This window comes from Cydia fagiglandana, chromosome Z (assembly GCF_963556715.1).
Source record: "Cydia fagiglandana chromosome Z, ilCydFagi1.1, whole genome shotgun sequence".
Lineage (NCBI taxonomy): Eukaryota > Metazoa > Arthropoda > Insecta > Lepidoptera > Tortricidae > Cydia > Cydia fagiglandana.
Genome location: NC_085959.1, coordinates 35,244,794 through 35,263,624, shown reverse-complemented (window position 1 = coordinate 35,263,624; position 18,831 = coordinate 35,244,794). Strand labels below are relative to the sequence as shown.

General features: G+C 37.0%; 1 protein-coding gene across 15 annotated transcripts in view; it reads left to right on the top strand.

Annotated features, from left to right (window-relative positions):
- Nucleotides 1-338: 338 nt before the first annotated feature.
- The window catches only part of LOC134678551 (dynamin), a 46,311-nt gene continuing 27,818 nt past the window's right edge, over nucleotides 339-18,831 (top strand). For 3 of the 15 annotated variants that reach the window (XR_010100202.1, XR_010100201.1, XM_063537161.1), the window contains exons 1-5: nucleotides 345-668; nucleotides 5,116-5,189; nucleotides 10,069-10,218; nucleotides 16,157-16,360; nucleotides 17,412-17,604. Coding sequence is in view for 13 of the 15 variants with exons in the window: in XM_063537161.1 (XP_063393231.1) it covers nucleotides 505-668; nucleotides 5,116-5,189; nucleotides 10,069-10,218; nucleotides 16,157-16,360; nucleotides 17,412-17,604 (785 nt within the window). In the remaining 2 variants the exon portion in view is untranslated. Of the gene's footprint in view, nucleotides 669-1,316; nucleotides 1,793-5,115; nucleotides 5,190-10,068; nucleotides 10,219-16,156; nucleotides 16,361-17,411; nucleotides 17,605-18,831 lie in introns of those variants that run through there. The other 12 variants (XM_063537156.1, XM_063537148.1, XM_063537159.1 and 9 more) reach the window with 8 other exon arrangements.

Genomic DNA, 18,831 nt, shown 5'->3' with positions numbered 1-18,831 from the left:
CAATACTAAATTAGCGTGCTATTATTACGATAGTACCTAGTATTGTAAGTAAGCAAGCACTATCTATATCTAGTAGGCAAGACGACTACTTATACTGCTGCAGCCAGAAAACTAAAGGTCAACATATATAAGCAGTACCTATCTTATAATTTGTCTTGCGCAATAAGGAGTACTTATTATACTCGTACTCAGATATACCTATACAGCGTTCTATTTAATCTGAATTATTTGTGTGAGGGAGAAAACTTGCCACACGTAATTCGATGGCCTAAATTTGTTCAAATTTTAGCTCGATATATTATATGTTAGATATATGTACGGGTTGTTCCAGTTCCTTTAATGTTAAGTTCACATTTTTTCATGCAGAGACAGCAATATCTGTTGCTCTTCTCTCATACGCTTGCGCATTAGAATCCTGGTACTATATTGATGAACGAAAAATCAGTAAGCGAAGATCTGCGGAGAAGCTCATAAAACGAGGAGTGTTTGGTAAAACCGGCAGCCATGTCGGGGAATATGGGAATGGAGCAGTTGATCCCCATCGTCAATAAGCTACAAGATGCCTTCACTCAGCTTGGTGTGCATATGCAACTTGATCTACCACAAATTGCGGTTGTGGGAGGACAGTCTGCTGGAAAGAGTTCAGTTTTGGAAAACTTCGTCGGAAGGTAAGAATACGTTACGCCTATCACTTAATCACACGTTACAGGGCTTTACGTATAAATAGGTGATATATTATTCAAATTAAAACCTTTGTTCATGTAAACCCATGGCCTATATCGTACTTTCATACAGAATGCAAAACGAGAGTTTATCCTCTTTTAATAAGTTAATAATAAAATCCTAATATTATCTGAAATGTTTAAGTCGTACTTATATTTCTATGCCTAATTTATGGAAATTGTGACGGTAAATTATTCAAAATATACCAGTTGTATTTACTTAAGCAGTAAATTGGTTATGCAAATAAGTAAGTTTTTATATAACGTCAAATTAAATTCAGTCTTATTGCATCGAATAATCATAATTGATAGTGTAATGTAGGCCTTATATGCTTTGAAGGCTGGCCTAGATTTGATGCGCATGACAAGTATTATTGATTTTACGCAACTCTTCTGCCATTGGTTTTTCATATTTTTACATTATTGAATATTCACATATTTCATTTAACCATATGATATTTACACAATTATCAAAACTAAAACGAATTAGAATAAACTACGTCACATACATATAATGATTTCATATGGCAACCTTTTTTTTGTGAGAAAGAGACAGACCGAAATGTTTTGAAGATTGAGTTGGGATGCCGCTATACAGCGCATTGTTCGTGTCTCGACACCGATGCCTGTCGAACATCACTTTGCGTTCCAGCTATTGTATATTGAACACTGTGCCACTATATGACAGCTCATTCACCAATGACGTACTTTAATACAAACATAGAGCTAGACGTTTATTGGTAACTCATCTGTCATTTGAGCACGGTGCTCCATTCACAGTCGAGGTTAAAATACTTCTAACAACGTAACCACCCACCATATTGAAAAAGTAGTTTATCGGTGAATGATGAACAAGACGTTAAAGTAGTGAATTCGGATCGTAAAGTTTAATGTATTTAAAACAAAATGTCGGGGAATTTCGGAATGCAGCAGTTAATCCCCATTGTAAACAAACTACAAGATGCATTTGTGCAAATGGGCGTGCACATGTCTTTAGATCTCCCACAAATTGCAGTTGTGGGTGGCCAGTCCGCTGGAAAGAGTTCAGTGTTAGAAAACTTCGTCGGCAGGTGAGTCTCTGAATATCCTGGATATATGCGATATCCGTTGTTCAATAGTAAATAAAGAAATATTAGCCTGACTTCACTAGTATGAATCAGCTGTCTGTATTTGTTAGTCTAGGAATCTAACCGAAAGTATTGCCTTTGTACTGTATCATGCATTAGTAAAGTAATTAAACCTTAGATTTGTGCAAGAAGTTTTCGTAGAGTGCCACTTTTGATATCTCTGGAGTCTGACTCATACAAGTCAATATGAGCTGGCTTTTTGTGCCATAGTATTAAGGGTTTTAAGATGAAGTAGTCATCTAGTCTAGTTATAATAAAATTCTATATACTTTTTAAAGATAATAATTTTCTTAACATTTTACATTATACATGGAGAAGATAAGTTGCCATTGTATGATACTTTATCACCAGCAAATGCATGGCCTGAATTGCTATCACACAATTGTTATCAGTTGTTGGGATTGGTTCTGCTAAATTGATTGTTTTCAATAAACTTCATATTGCCTATCCTCTTTGGAAAAACTCTGTGCTTACAATTAATCTTGCATTAAATTCGTTATGTTCTATAAATCCTAATGATTATTATATAGTCATTTTGTCCTTGATTCTGATGTTACAGACAGTAAAAACTATAACCAATCTGAAACCAGAATAGTGCAGTGGTGTCCTATTACTTACTGCATCATAGGATCCCTAGAATGTGGATCCTTACATTTGTCTTTCTGAACAAATGAACCAACTTTGTAGGTGGCTTTAGTTTTCTGTGGTAATGTGTCAGTAATTTAACCTTTTATAATAAACATTCACACAAGATATTTGATCATTGATCATGATGTTAAAAAATAATATCATTTTGGTACATTTTTGTTAAGAAGTTCTTTTCAAGCAGATTTCCAGTAAAAACTATAACCCTGGCTGAAATATGACATCTCAATTGGGGCTAGTTTATTAACATCATCATCTTCTTTGTGTTGTCCGGCATTTTGCCACGCTCTTGAACAATATGCCCAGGCATTTAACAATACCTAATTGTCTTTTGTTTTTCATACTATATAAATAAATAATTATGTTCATAAACATAATTATTTGTTTTCCTTCCTTCCTGCCTTCTAAAAATAGCCTGTTTGTAATAAACTACTATTCTTAAAGCCTTACCATCATACCAATATGTTGGAAAGGGACAAACAATTATTATCGGCTTGTCAACTTTAGTAGACATTTATGAATAAGGGGGTTAATAATCAGGCATATGATAGATATTTGTTCTATAAACTCTAGCATCCCATGGTCCTTTTTACAAGTAAAAATTACCTCTTTAAAGAAATCTAAATCATCATCAAACAGGAACAGAGTTGCTTTTCTTTTGTTGCATTCAGTTTTAAAGCAAAACAAATTGCATATGAGCTTTACCTCAGCAGTATTTTGCCTCTCATGCTTATATTGACACCATGTAAGGGAAATATTCCATAGGAAAAAAAAAGTTGAGCATTGCAAGACTTTCAAGCCACAAGAGGCAAAGAGAATTTACTGCCGAGTGTACAAAATATTTTTATACATAAAGCAAAAAAAATAATCAAAATAAATGTGGTTGCAGTTGATACAAACAAGGCCTGACTTTGTGAAGAAGTATGGTGAAATAAATCTTAGATACTAAACAGTGTAGTATTTAGTGTTGTTTCCAATTACATGATATATCTAACTGTCTGAAGCAAACGTGAGTCCATTTTACAAGCTCTTATTTAGTTTCACCTGACCGTTGTCTGTCTGTCTGTGTGTAATCAAATCTTGCAAGTTAAATTTGATCCACTTCCTGGTTTCCGATTGAGCTGAAATTTTGCATGCATGTATATATCGGATGACAATGCAATAGTATGGTACCATCGAGCTGACCTGATGATGGAGACAGGGGGTGGCAATAGGAACTCTGTGATGAAACAGCGTAACCTAATTGTGTTGGGGGTTTTTAGAATTGTCTCGATGAGTACTAGTTGTCTGTCATAAGAAAAGTACATTCAGCAATAAAAGCTTGTACCAAAAATGAAATTTTTGCCAAAACTTATTAACTTGATTCCCACCAGCTTGCCAAATATATTACAATTGAGTAGGTATCTAAGCCTACAGTTTTCTGAGAAAAAGAATCAACACTCACACATTTCCAATTATTAAGAAGGTTAACCTTCATGATAGAAATAACTAGACTCCATACTATTTCCACATACAAATGGTTATTTTTTGGAAATTAGTTAAGGTGCAGCGGGGCAATTTCCACTGCGGGATAGTTTTAACTAATTGGTATACTGGTATCGGTAAACATGGAAGATATTTCGATTAGTTGAAATTACCCCACAGTCCAAATTGCTCCATTGCACCTTATGTCAATTCCATAATTGAGTTACATTGAAATTATGTATTCTGCAACATGATTAACTGCTACTTTTGGTTTTATGATTGACATTCAGTGTCTATATAACATTACGTCGATTAAATGATTTGTAATTGTTCAAATTTATTTACATATATAAAGTAGTTATTGATTTTTCTTTATGGTGGGAGGAACATGAAAAGAAAATCCGTATTTTCTCAAGGTTGGATTGACCAATTTAATTGCAGTTTTATATTATTGGTATCTAATGATTCTCAATCTTACCAATAGGGTCTTAACTCTCCTGATTGCTCGGTTATCGGTTATGATTTTGATTACATTTTTGCAAAGATTTTTATATTTAAGTCACCATTGTTTTATATACTATAATATCAAGGTAAATATTAGAATACTAAAATGATACTGCTTGTGATTCCTTTTTCTATTTTTGACTCTAGACGGGCATCAGGTTAAGGCTAGGTAAGTTAGAACTTGAGACCTAGCTCGGCGGACCAAACCCAACAGTTTTCATATAATATTCAAGTATAAGGCAAATCAGCGACGTATGTTATCTAATGTTATGTTGATGTTTGCTTAGTCAAGGCAACTAAGTTTAAAAATTGGTTTTCTAATGTGTGACATTTGACTCTTGATACCTCCAGTTTTGTAGGTAAGATATGCATCAACACATATTTTAGCCCAAGACAGAACCCAGTCGGTACACGCTTTTAGATTCCAGGGTTGTTTGTATGTTTCTGCATACAAATGAATGTTTCCAATTGTCTCATAATAGTGACAAACTGATCTGCTGCCTGTAGTTAGGTACCTACCAGACCAGGTCGAAGATAGTTAAGCTAATGACGCTGATATGATTTCGTCGGAAGTCTTTAAATTTATGGTATGTTTATGAGTTATATGTTTTATTAAATCAATAGTGGGTTGTAATGATATTTAATTGTTACAGGGATTTTCTGCCCCGTGGCTCCGGTATTGTAACTCGTCGTCCTTTGATTCTACAGCTCATACATGGAAACGCAGGTACGTTGTCGTAGCATCTACATATTTAATGAGGCATTAATATATACAGATTTAATATAAATACAGATTTGCACGTCGAGTACCTACCACCTACCAAACCTATCAAAACCAATCTTGACAATATAGTTAAAATCCTTTCCCAAGGGCAAGAAATTATTCCTCACGTTAACCCTTTACCAGGCTAAGGGATATATATTTCCCACATACGGAACTTCAAACATGTGTTTTATTTTCGATGAGTAAGGCTGACATTCGATTGTCATTTTTGAAATGTCAGCCTGGTTAAGGGTTAATAAAAAAGGACTTTCGATATTCTCACCCCACATTACCGCTCTATCTTGTCACGCAATAATAGCCTCTAAATAAAAAAGGATCTCCCTCGTCTCTCTCTTCTTATATTTAGAACTGCATGTTCTTAATGAAAAAAAGAACAAAAACACCCACTTTACTTTATGAGAGCATACATTCCATGTTCGCTTCCACATTCCAACAAACGTCATAGCACTTATAATTTTTCAACCTTCCATTTATGGTTTTAGTTACTATAGCAGGGATATTTTTTGTGTTAAATACGTAATTTTATGATATGAAGGTGCTGTTTACTCTTTCTAGTCTCGTAAAAGAACATTTGTCACACCTCTAAACCTCTGATATCAGTAATATCAATTTTAACACTTTCAATACCAAGTACCTCATCTAACTTATCTTGAATATCATGTGTAAAATTTAATGATCACTATAAGAAATTCTCGAGTTCAGTTTCCGATTAAGAGTTTTTTTTAAAAACTCCGTGGCAATGTATATGTCACTGAGTATGATTCATAAAAAACTCCAACCGAAATAGATCTCCAAAGATTCTTGTCGTTTCTAAGTGGAGTTAATGAAATATTAACTTAAATATCGTGTACGTCTTCGCTCTATCCATGTATGAATAATGCAGAGGTGTAGTTTTCGCGTTATGTGCACAAATTGTTGCTCATTAACCTTCGGCGCTCCGACGAATGTTAAAACCAACTAATTGGCTTATTGCGTCTGTGAATTGCGAGCATGCATAGATAGAACTTCTGTATACCTTCTGTGTCTTACTATTATATGTAACAAGACCGCTTTTCTTTTCAATGAAGACTAAACGCTTACTCTACTATGAGTACTACTAACTACGTAAATAAGTTTTTTTTTTGTAAATTGGCATAAATAAGTACCAAGGAACAAACGGATATGTCGAAATTATAATATAAAAGACTAAAAGTTCATGCAAATTTTCGTTCATATTTCAGTGACAAATAAATATATCCGGGGTAAACCACTTATAAATGTAAATCCAATATGATGATGATTAAAGAAAGTGACAATTATGACGAATGAACTGAAAAATAAAAACACGGGGATACCGTCAGCAAACTACCTTATGGGCGCTTATATCGCTTAAGGTTGCAACGCGCTACTGGCGATGAGTAGTTACACTATACGTTACCTGACGTAACCCTGTAACGACCTGAGGGCTTCCTCAACACATATACCTAACACGATCCGCGGCGAATGATTGTTTATTGGGTTGAATTTTCCTTGTATCATTATTAAGGTGACTAGTTGGAACATTAATTTTAGAAAGCCTTCGAACATAAGATTATAATACTGTTTTAAATGTTTCTCTCATACTACTCGAAGCTTGCTTATTAATGTATAAGTTTAATCATTTGCTCCCTTTACAAGCAGCATCCTGTGCATATGTGAATGAAAGACTGAGGAAGGGGCTATTTAATTATATCGTTAATGTTTTTATAGAGCAGTGCACTAGTTATGCGCAATGCCAGAAATGTCCACAGTTAACTGACAATTCTTAAACCTTATTGCTAAAATATAAGGTCCACCGATGGTCAGGATGGTTTTGCTGTTAGTGCCATGGTCAATGCGTCAGACCTATTTTAAGCCTTATGACGACGAGATAGGATCTAACACTGGTGTATTGCTGGTGGCATCTCTGCAGGCAGGATGCAGCTTCCGTATCCGATTTTTACCCATTTCGGTGTCGAGGCTTACACGCGATAAAATATACGACGACCAGTTTCGAATAGATCGGACCTTTATTTATACTGCTACAACTGTATTTCTGAAAGAAATCTACGGTAGATTACGTGGGATAAGTGGCTTTACAACACTCTGGACTTAGAAGAATTAACCTTAGAAGCGAGTATGTAATCTCGCACAGATACCTAGGTGACGATGACCGCATCCTGTCACCATCAGGCGGCTCGTCTGTTTGTTTGATACCTATTTCTAGAAACAAAATGAATAAAAAACCATCGACCTCGCTATAAACTAGTAACGCATAAAACGCCACAGGAGATTGAAAAAGTATGATATCAATCAAACGAAACGTTTGAAAAACTAACCCGACTAACAAAGTCGGATCGACCGTAACTTGTGAGTGACTTACCTCTAGGAGGTGGACGACACTGAAAACTTTGAGCGTTGGAATATGATGTGCAGTTGTGTACCCTCTTTAACACGTTGTGTAAACTAATAGAATTTCAAGAACGAGCGCCTAACATATCCATTTTCCTAATGCTAATACGTCGAATATTTTCCAACTTTTGGCAGCACGCTACGTATTGTTACAAGACTATTGATCTTGACCTTGACGTTTTTTAGTTACCTACGTAAAACTACTCCCAGACTTCTATGTGGGTTTTACTGACATTAACCTATTGTGTAAGTAGATACGCTTTTTGTGAGACTACCCCGTCTCTTTGCCACCTTATTATAGACAGCCTTGATGATAGTAGGTAATTAGAAATTGCTGTACGATAGCGCCCGTAATTGCAAACAAGTTCCACGATTTGTAGTTTTGTATGTAAGTAGTTTGTTTTTTAAGATGCCAGAATGTTTTATTCATCCTATACTAAATTGTATTATCTACTATAGAAATCAATCAAATCGTGACGCATATTTATAGGCATAGCAATACTATTATGATGCCTGAAAAAAACTTGTTGTTAATACGTCTGGTGGTGGTATGGTTAAACTCAATCTGTTATAGTTTGGTCAGTGCGTACCATCGTAAAGGCATTCTGTCTAATAACTCTAATAGAACTCTGTTACTTTTCTTATATACGGAGCGGAATCATTTGAGTTATGAATAATACGCACCAGCTTTTTAAATAGCTTGGTTAATATTTGTGTTGATATAGAAAATTATTAAATTAAAAGAAATATAGAAAAATTCTTTAATTTCCATTGGATATTTGCTTAAATTTAATAATCTGTATTATCGCTCGTAGACGTTTCTGTTTGGTGAAAAAAAAAAGTTTATATAATACCTATCAAAGAAATTATAATTCTTTGTTTTGAGCAAAAGGCAAGATGAAAGCAGCGACAATTCGTTATGTGCGCGACTGGTGCTGCCCTCATTTTGTCGGAATTTCTACGTTAAATCTTATGGAGTAAAATTAGTTCAAGCGGCTGCCGCTAGTACTAATGTCGGACATTCCATAAGATTACCTGTGTTTCTGACGATCAGCGCCACCGACTTCGCACGTTCCTAATACAGTTCAAAAGTTTTAGGCATCTTTATGTTAAAAGCTAGGCCACACCGGATGCGTGGGCGTAGCGTAGACGTGCACGTGGTGTATGTACGTGCGCGTCCCAATGCGTTGTAGAATACGAATTCTCATGTCAAACACACTACTATCACACACTAATTTTGACATCAGAATTCGTATTCGTATTTTGACGACCGGTCTGGTGGCCCTGCGCGCGAAGCCGATGATCCTGGGTTCGAATAGGTAAGGACATTTATTTGTGTGATGAACACAAATATTTGTTACTGAGTCATGGGTGTTTTCTATGTATGTATATAAGTAAAGTATGTATTTATGTATATAAATATGTATATCGCCGCCTAGCCCATATTACAAACTTTGCTTAGTTTGGGGCTAGGTTGATCTGTGTAAGATGTTCCCTGATATTTATTTATTTAATACATAGCATTTCTTGGGTACTTTCAATTAACCATTTAGTTAAATATCAGAATGGAATCGTATAATAAATGTATATAAAACAAAATTTTAATGGTTTAAAAAAATATGAAAAAAATCGTACTTGTAATATAAAATGCACTAGTGCAGAAACGTATCACTTTCTGCACACTGTTGACAATGACCCTCTTTTAGAGCATGAGAATTGAAAAAATATTGAAAGTATTGGCCCCATGTATAGACCGAAAATGTGTTTGTAATTAATGTAATTATACTATGGTCCGTCCTATTTCTTTTTCCTAGACTTTTCTTGGTCACTCGTAGTAGCTTCATTAGACGCGAGAAGTATAGTTCTTATTAAATATCTCTAAAAGTTTCAATACAACATCGTCGCTTCTGAGTATCGTTGCATTATGATCCGGAAAGTTCGATCTGTACCCGTTTTGTCTGGATTTTTCTGGGAAAGTCTTTGAAATATGCCCAGGAAGGTTCAATTTGAACTCATTTAATTTAATTGGTCTTTTTAGTCAATGACCCCCGGGTGGCGAGGCATTAGCACGTTGACTGCATCGTTCAATTTGTTCCAATCAACTGTTACAAATTATATAGACTCTGCTTTTTTATATTGTAAGTCTGATTAGAAACAAATGAAACTACACATTACAATGTGTAACCTTTTTCTGGGTAGTCAGCCGCATACATATTACATTATTTTAATTGTTTTGTATAATCTTACAACCACGAGCCACGTGTGGATGTACGAGTACCTAACAGAGAATTAAAGAATTGAAAATAATTATTTTTTTCTTGCCAGTTTACTACGTGTCCATACAAGGTTGACGCTTTTATGTCATTGCCTTTAAAAGGTTAAAGTGAAGGCTAAGTCACGTTTCCTCCAACAGAATATGCGGAGTTCCTCCACTGCAAGGGCAAGAAGTTCGTGGACTTCAATGAGGTGCGAGGGGAGATCGAGGCGGAGACGGACCGCATCACGGGCTCCAACAAGGGCATCTCGCCCGTGCCCATCAACCTCCGCGTCTACTCGCCCAACGGTAAGTCTCTTTGATTTTTGTGACAAAAATGTTCAACGTTCTCTGTGGCGGAGTCTGGATGAAGCAATACGGTACAGGGTAAAAAAAGTATGCATTTTATCTTTTTATAAGAAGCTGGACATGACATCTAGTCCAAAAGTGCTTTCTGCAAAAGACTCTACTCGAGCTATCATACCAGAGATGAACATATTTACGTGCTCATCAGATCAAAGGAAATATGAAGTGGGTTTTCTAGGTGGTTCAGTGGTAATTATCGTTAGGTTAGAACCTTTTTTGTATGGATACTAAACTAAGTACATTGCAATATAAGAAGAGTAGAACTTATTTACCATTTTCACGGTTCGCGGTGACATTTACTTTTGTGTTGTTAGTCATAGGTCAATAACCTCTGCTGTTTTAAGTTTTGCACAGTTTAATTAGTACTACAGATTTTTTTAAGTGTTAGTTTAAATTGTACTGTCACTTTACGTGTATGTTATTATAGTCACGTTCATAATGATTTGTTTCACCTTCTTACCGCTTTATAAAGACGGGAATAAAAAGTGTAGGTTGTATATGACTAACATTAAAAGAGCTAATGAAAAATAAAACCCGTTGTAGTATTGCTTTAGTGCAGTATAATAGGGGTATTTTTTTGTAAATGTGTATCTGAGAAGTTCGTATTTCGGCAGGTCTCTAATGTACCTAAATTTTAGTTTGGATAAGCAGTAGCTAATTACACCGCCACGGTAACCGTTAGGACGACCACGGTCTAGTAAAAAATCAATTAATTGGATCCGATTCTGTACCGATTTACTTGATAAATATATAAAGAATCCAAATAAGCCGGTAGTCGCGAAGACGTCTTGATCCGACCATAAACGTAACTGGATGCAAGTAAACAGTCAATGTGATCTCAAACGACGTGTTTATCATTAGAATTAGTTAGTTTGGTTTGGTTGAGTCGTGCGTTTTTTGAGTGATGGTAATGCTAGGCTAAAGGTATGCGTGACGCGTTTTTGCGCCGTCTAACCAGGCGGGCCCTCGCTTGCCGGCCTCCGGGCCGTGACGTCACAGCCCAATCGTTCACCTTTGACAAGCTGTTTCGATCTACCTGATCAATGCCGCTCCTCGCTCGTCCTCCTTTCTTGACCTAATTCTGTCCCGCTCCCGATTATTTTGTGTAAAGCTATTTTTAAGGCTCAAATGTATGAGTACAATGTTATTGTTTTAGTTTAGAGGTTAGAGACTGGTTGGAATGACACAAAAACATGCAATATAACGTTGAATAATTGTGGCCTTCCGTAGTCATTTTTCGTGAGTCAATCCTTGATTGTCATTGAAGTGTCTTGAATTGCTGCAGTAGAAGCAACTCAGGCCTTATGATGAGTTTATGACTCACATTTAATCTTAGTACTTAAGATAGAGCCACTGCAAGTTAATTGGATACTGAAGTAACAAGATTGATTCATGTACACATATTGTATATAGATGCACGGATATGTGTGTGAAAAGGGCGGTAGGTGCTACGGGCACCGTGCTTTTATACAAAAACGGCGCACCCCCAAAAGACATTAAATGTATAATAATATAATCTGGTAATGGAATTGTTAAATATATTTTATATAAAAAAGATTCAATTATGACTAATAACAAAATACCAATGTAAATGCATTACAATAAAATTGTATTGCAAATCACAGTTTTTTTTCTTCTACTTTACTTAAATCCAATGTAAAGTAAAAATTAAATGAGCTATTATGGCAGGGTCGTTACTTCAATTAACTGAACACGTAATCTAAATTATCACAATCTGATAGCATGTTCTTTGTAATACCTTTGTCTTATCGGTCATCTGCATTTGCAGGGCTACGATATACATAGAAATCTATATCAAGAGCGTAAATGCGGATAAAGTAGGTATACTATAACCTATCTGTCGTCGGCACTATTCCTGTTCCCTTTGACATGTACAAACTTATGCTGAATAATTTCTGCGTAAACTGGGTGCCATTCACTGGCGTCATTTAGGGTGCTAGTAAAATGAGTCGGTTCGAATCCGGTCTGGTACCAAAATCGCTCAATAATAAATAAAGTCAGTAGTTTGTGTACATAATATAAATGTGCCCTGCTGATGGTTTTGATTTTATTTTTTGACGGCCTAAGACTTTTTTTTTAATGTGGATCTAACTCAACTCAACTCTTTTTTTTTCAAAGAAGAATGTGGAGTAGGTATGTCCAATAAGACAAAAGATCACGAGACTGAAATGAATTTGGCTCAATTTTAGATTTTGTCAGTATTCTAGGAACACATATAAAACTTTATTATTATCTTTATTCATCATTTTTCTTAGGCTAGGTTTTTATAATATGTATATAAAAGTAAAATATAAAAACACTTACAAAACAATAAAAAATACATATAAACACATTATAAAAAACCTAACCTAGGGTGCCGCCGGCAGGCATTATTATTATTTGTATGTCTTTTCCATATCTCGGGACCATGGGGTCCCGGACCTTTGGGAGGCGTACGTGGGGCCGAAGCCAACAGCGCAGAGGCCCTTTAAGACACTTTAATCTAAAAGCAAGGGATACACGTGGCGGATACCATCCCCGAACGCACAATGTGATACATCAAGAGATGGTCCCCGCCAGGTGCAAAGACTATTGCAGTGCAGCACTTTTGTGCTGCGATGGGAACTAAGGTCATGGGCTATAGATTTGAAAGTTGGATGGACTGGATAATGGGCTATGGGAGAGACTAGCGGACACCTGCCGTGACAATCAGTCTCAAAATTGTATAAGACAGGTGGTGACTCGCCAACTCATTGAGTGGGCCCCGCAATGGCCGCACGCACAGTGCGACAACAGGGCAACACTTTGGAGCGGCTGTGAGGTTGTCGAGAGGTGAGTCTGCGGTAGCCAGATCCCGGTAATCCGTTCAAGGGCCGCCGGCGTTATGACATTTTACACTTCCAACCTGGAGCATAGGTCCCGCTCTTGCGACTCCACTCTGGCCGGTCAATCAAGGCAAGCACAGAGGCGAGGGCCAGATGACAGGGCCCTCTGGAATAGGGGTCCGCGGTGTCGCCACTCACCGTCAGCTCGCCACAAGCTGCCCCCGCGGGGTTATTATTATTATTATTATGAGCCTATATTGTCCCACTGCTGGGCAAAGGCCTCCCTCTTATTTCTCCACGTATCCCTATAAAACTTATCAAAATAAAAAATAGTGCAGTTTGTTTAATTCCCATGCCTCGTCAGTATTTCGTAACAAACACTATCGTACCAACTTTACTGCGGACCTATTGGAACGCTGCGAGTACCGGTCAAATGTAATTTTTTATCTAATCGGCCTTATCTGTGTGTGATTCAGAGAGTTGTGTACATTAGATTTTCTCAGTGACTTTATAAATCTGTCATCCCGGTTTAGGCTTGGTGCTAAGATGAATATGATTTCATTGTGTGGCTCGGGGATTTGAATTTAAATGCATTGAAGGTTAGGGAAGTTTATCGACTGTTTTGTGAAGATGAAATCTCTCGTGTAGTTTAAAGCTACAAAACTTAGAAATGAGAGTTCAAATGTAAATTGCATCATTAAAAGGGTTTACGTGGGCGAAAACTCGATATAACTAAAGTCCATCCTTAGAATAAAATTTACTAACGGAATATTCTCGGTCACCCAGATATTGTATTTATGATGCACCTACCAAGCGTGCGTAGGATGTCACTGGCACCTCTGTCTATATTCGCTACATATGTATATTGATGATTCCGGGGCGACGGTCGCGTTTTTATCGCCCGACAATCACTCACTCCAGACGACTCCCAGTGCCATGGTCGTTACAGTAACTGACCATTCGTATGCGTTGTTGCAACGAGATAAGGTCTGCCGATGGTCATTTGCTCTTAGTACCGTGGCTTCTAACTACTTTATAAAGTGGCGAAATAATAAGTGCCTGGGCGCCTAACTCCTCGATCAATAACCTTCCAGCAGATTTATGACACGGATGGCATGACGCAGCGCCTCTTCATTTTAATTTTGGACATCGTTATGGGGACAGAATGCATTTAATGAAGACATTACGTCCGCTTAATATGTAGGTCACTACGTGCGGCCATGATGCATAATTTACAACATTTTTCTATGTCCGCCACCATTCCCGACACATATATATACACATCCATAACATACATACATCATGTCATACTACCCAGCAGGGCCACTTCAGCTTCAATGAATGTAGGTACTTAAATTAGGTTGGAATAATTCTATATTTTACCTACGGAACCTTAAAAATGAGAATAAAAGTAACAAGATTTTGCTCTGTTACAAACTGTATTTATTCTTAGTAACTTACAACGAATACGATGATTGATCTATACCGTACTTACTTCCACAGGCCACTTGGAATAGGCGCTACTTTTAGTTAGTGTAGTCACTGTTGCGTTTATAATGTATAAAACATTATATTGTTTTATATGTGTGTTGTACACTTTCCGCTACGGGCCGCGCTGCTCCCTATATCAAGTTCCTGAGCACTGGCCATGAATCACTGCTTATTTACTATGTACAAAGTAATGAATAAAATAATAGGCACGCTCAACTGACTAAGTCTGATATTATCTTCTCCCAGTTTTAATTTATTTTTGTCGAAGCATGCTACATCTTATTGTAGACTATTTATTAACATCCCCAACAATATCTAAGGTATTGAAGCCCGCTGCCTAAAAGTTAATTTTGAGGTATGACATTTCAGTACATTTTGTTTAAATATTAACTGAGTTTCTGGCACAAAATATGTTGAAATGACTGGTATTAAAATTAAATCCTAAACGACAGAGATGACTGTCTTTGTTATTTTAGTTGCCAGTGATAAAGGCTCTTACTCTATCCGTCGAGACGTTTTTGAGCCTTTAGGGGCATACATGTCCAAGTGTTAGAATGTCCAGAGTCACAATGTCCTATTGCCAATAAGCCCAAATGTAATGTCAGAAAGTCTAAAATGTCGTAAAATGTCTATTTGTCATTAAGTCAAACTTATCGTAGATCATAAGGACATGACATATGACATTACTCTCAAAAGAGTACCTAAATTTATTTAATGATGTACGAGTATATGCATGATCTAAATCGTAATTTTATTTGTATGATTGCGATTTGATGTTTATAGTCACAATTTAGAATTAAATATTTACATAGTAGATAATTTAATACACTGTACTTAGTCATGGGTATTACTGTACCAACGATGTTATAAAATACCGGGCGAGATCTCTTATCTTTGATGACGGAGTCGTGACGATCAACGGTTATTATTGTAATTACTAGGTTAACAAAATAGCATCGTACATCAACACATTGGGATGCATTCTGGTTCAAGGCTACTACAATACTCTAACTAGAATGACTCTAATATTAGTATTAAGTCTTGTAAGAGCTGTAGCAGTGATTTCTAGTAAGAATGAGCTCGAAATTCTTATTAAAGAGGCAGCAGCCATCATAATAATGTGTGTATGTGTTGACTTGAAATATATATACATAGAGCCGTTACGCTGTCAAAATAAATTCACTGATATGTGTTAAATTGGTTATATGTCAAAAAGTATCGCTATCTATTCGACGGTAGGCCAAAGGTATGGCGCCATCGCTTGAAAAGGTGGTACCATACCTTTGGCCTATCCTCGACTTATTATCAATTCATATTCGATCCTCGATTAGTGAAGTAACTAATACACTTTACTAATGTTAAAAAGCGAGGTACAGTGGAGCACTACTTTTGGAAGAATATACATATTTCAAATTCTAAATTCCTGCCTCCAACGGTTTAGATGTGCATTAAATATCTAAGTAGAGGAACTATGTTAATATATAGGTATGTTTAAATATTTATTACTTGTTTTTGATCAAGATAAAACTACGTGACTATTTCAAACCCTCACGTATGATTTCCAGTACTTAACCTGACGCTGATCGACTTGCCCGGGCTGACGAAGGTGCCCATCGGGGACCAGCCTGCTGACATCGAAGCCCAGATCAAGGGGATGATCTTCCAGTTCATCCGGCGGGAGTCCTGCCTGATCCTCGCCGTCACCCCGGCCAACACCGATCTCGCTAACAGCGATGCTCTCAAACTTGCCAAAGAAGTTGACCCACAAGGTATGTCACTTAGTTTTCTCGTTTGGAACATTCAAAGGAATAGTCTATCGTGTGTACTATAGAAACGCGAATTATGTGGAGATTTTAGGTGTTTCTTTTTATAAGTCAAAGAGAATAAAATATGCCATAAAAATAAAATATGCCATATTAACAACGCGTTTTTATGGGACAGGGCCGTGAATATATCTCGCTGGTTTTAGCGTTTACTCGCGGTGCCTCATGTTTAGGTACTGTTACATAATTAATTAACGGCTAATTTCCGGGTTGGGATATTCCACTCTTGCCCGTTTTACCTAATTTAGAATTATATTTTTTTGGAATACTTTGTGGGGGATGGGACAGCAAAAATAAGTATTTTTAAAAACTACAAGTTTCGAATGGTAAGAAATAAGACGGACATGCACTTATTATTGCAGTTTCATGTATGTATTTGAACTAGTTGAACTAGTTGAATAGCTATTATAAATACTCGTCATGTAGACATTCTTAAATTTAATTTTGCTACAGAACTTCACATTATATGATTGTCACACTGACACACTCTTGTAGTTTCCAAAATTAAATTAGCTGTTATGAGCAGCAAGTCTTATACATACGTACAACACGACTTTTACCTTTAAAGGGAACTGAAGCGTAGCCACGGAACCGCCACGCCTCGCGACCTACGGCACCGGTTCTGTCCAGTCAATGAAGCTGGTAGCCCACAGAGGCATAATACTACGAAGACATACCAATTTTAGGGCTCCCCAAGTCCCCATCCGTGAACGTGTTTGAACTACTGCTGACCAGCACTCTTGTTTATTGGAACAGAGTGATCCATGTTAGCGTTAAGTTTACTATTTAGGATACGAGATGGCATACTTTCTAATGCACAAGGGAGCGTGCGTGAGACTCAGAAACAATACTATAGAAGCTACAAGGGGGGAGCGAGGAGGTGACGGAAACGAAATGTTCTTATAGGAACCTTCAGTAGGAGTAGCAGAGGAAGCGTTTGTCCGCGTGCTACGGCCGACTTCACTTTGCTGTACATAACAGTCTCGCCATTGTTCAGGTCTGCGCACGATCGGTGTGATCACGAAGCTGGATCTGATGGACGAAGGCACCGACGCTCGCGACGTGCTGGAGAACAAGCTGCTGCCGCTGCGCCGCGGGTACATCGGCGTCGTCAACCGCTCGCAGAAGGACATCGACGGCCGCAAGGACATTGCTGCCGCGCTCGCTGCCGAGAGGAAGTTCTTCCTCAGGTATGTATCTACGCTGAATGCTGAGCCGGTCCCTGGGACCCTGTCAACGTGACAATTTGTTAGGAACGTCTATTATTCATAAAACTAAAATGCCTCGTAGTTAGAGACAAATGTCTATGTGAAAGAGGACGAAAGAATAATAACTAAATAGCCTGACAAGATTTTATTTGGTCTAAGTAGTACTAATTTAGTTTAATGGCAAAGAGTAGTTTGGCAACTGATGTTGAAAGTCATCGAATGTCACGAGTGTAAAGAAGTAGAAAATATTTCGCATTTATTAACAAATATATTCGTACCACAAAATGCCTACACTTTCCCAAAAAAATTTATAAATTAAAAGAAAAACCAACGGGGTGCACTCCGGGAGTGTCGGCAGAAGTGAAAACTCAACGACATTGTAACTCAAAATATTAATAACAGCGCCATCAAGTGCAAAAAGCAGCACTATGTATGACTTACTTGACTTGACTTACTACAGTTATATTAATACCAGTTTGAGGGAAACTCAGTAGATGGCATTTAAATAAAAAAAAACAATGACATTGTCCGTGTCACATGACGTCACGCAAGCGCCTTACGCGTTACGCTGTCTCGAGTTCGACAAAATTTCGGTACCAAATAGAATCTTGTCAGGTAAAATAGAGTTGCATAAGGGCAAATCGTTATGAACGAAATTCGTTTATAATGTCACTTTGACTTTCCGTGGTGACTAGGTACTTTCCAATTGTTCTACATACTGTTTTATATCTATTATGGGGCAACTGTTTATCATAAAAAATAATAGTATTTTTTTTAAATACTCTGGACAAGCGTTCTTCAACTTCTTAGTCTGTAATGTCAATTTTCGGGATCTTATGTGTCGTCAGGTTTCAACAAGGTGCTAAGCGAATTTATGTGTACTGTTAGTGTAACTGTGTAGTGCAATAAGAGCTTTGCGAAAATAGAGGTCACAGTGAGATTTGGTGCTCTACATATTCCTAGCAATCATGTGACATGCAATTTCTGATTGTTTTTTTTTTTATTAAGAGCCGACTGTGTTCCACTGCTGAGCAAAGGCCTCCTATTCTTTTTCTGCTCATGTCGGTTTTGTGCAAATTTTGGTCAATTATTTTATTTGGTTTAAAAAGGTACACATATTATGCTACACGTAGCTGCGCTTTCTATGTTTTTTTATTGTATTTTTTTATTTGGATTTTGTTTGCATGCCATTTGGACGTAAACGTTTTT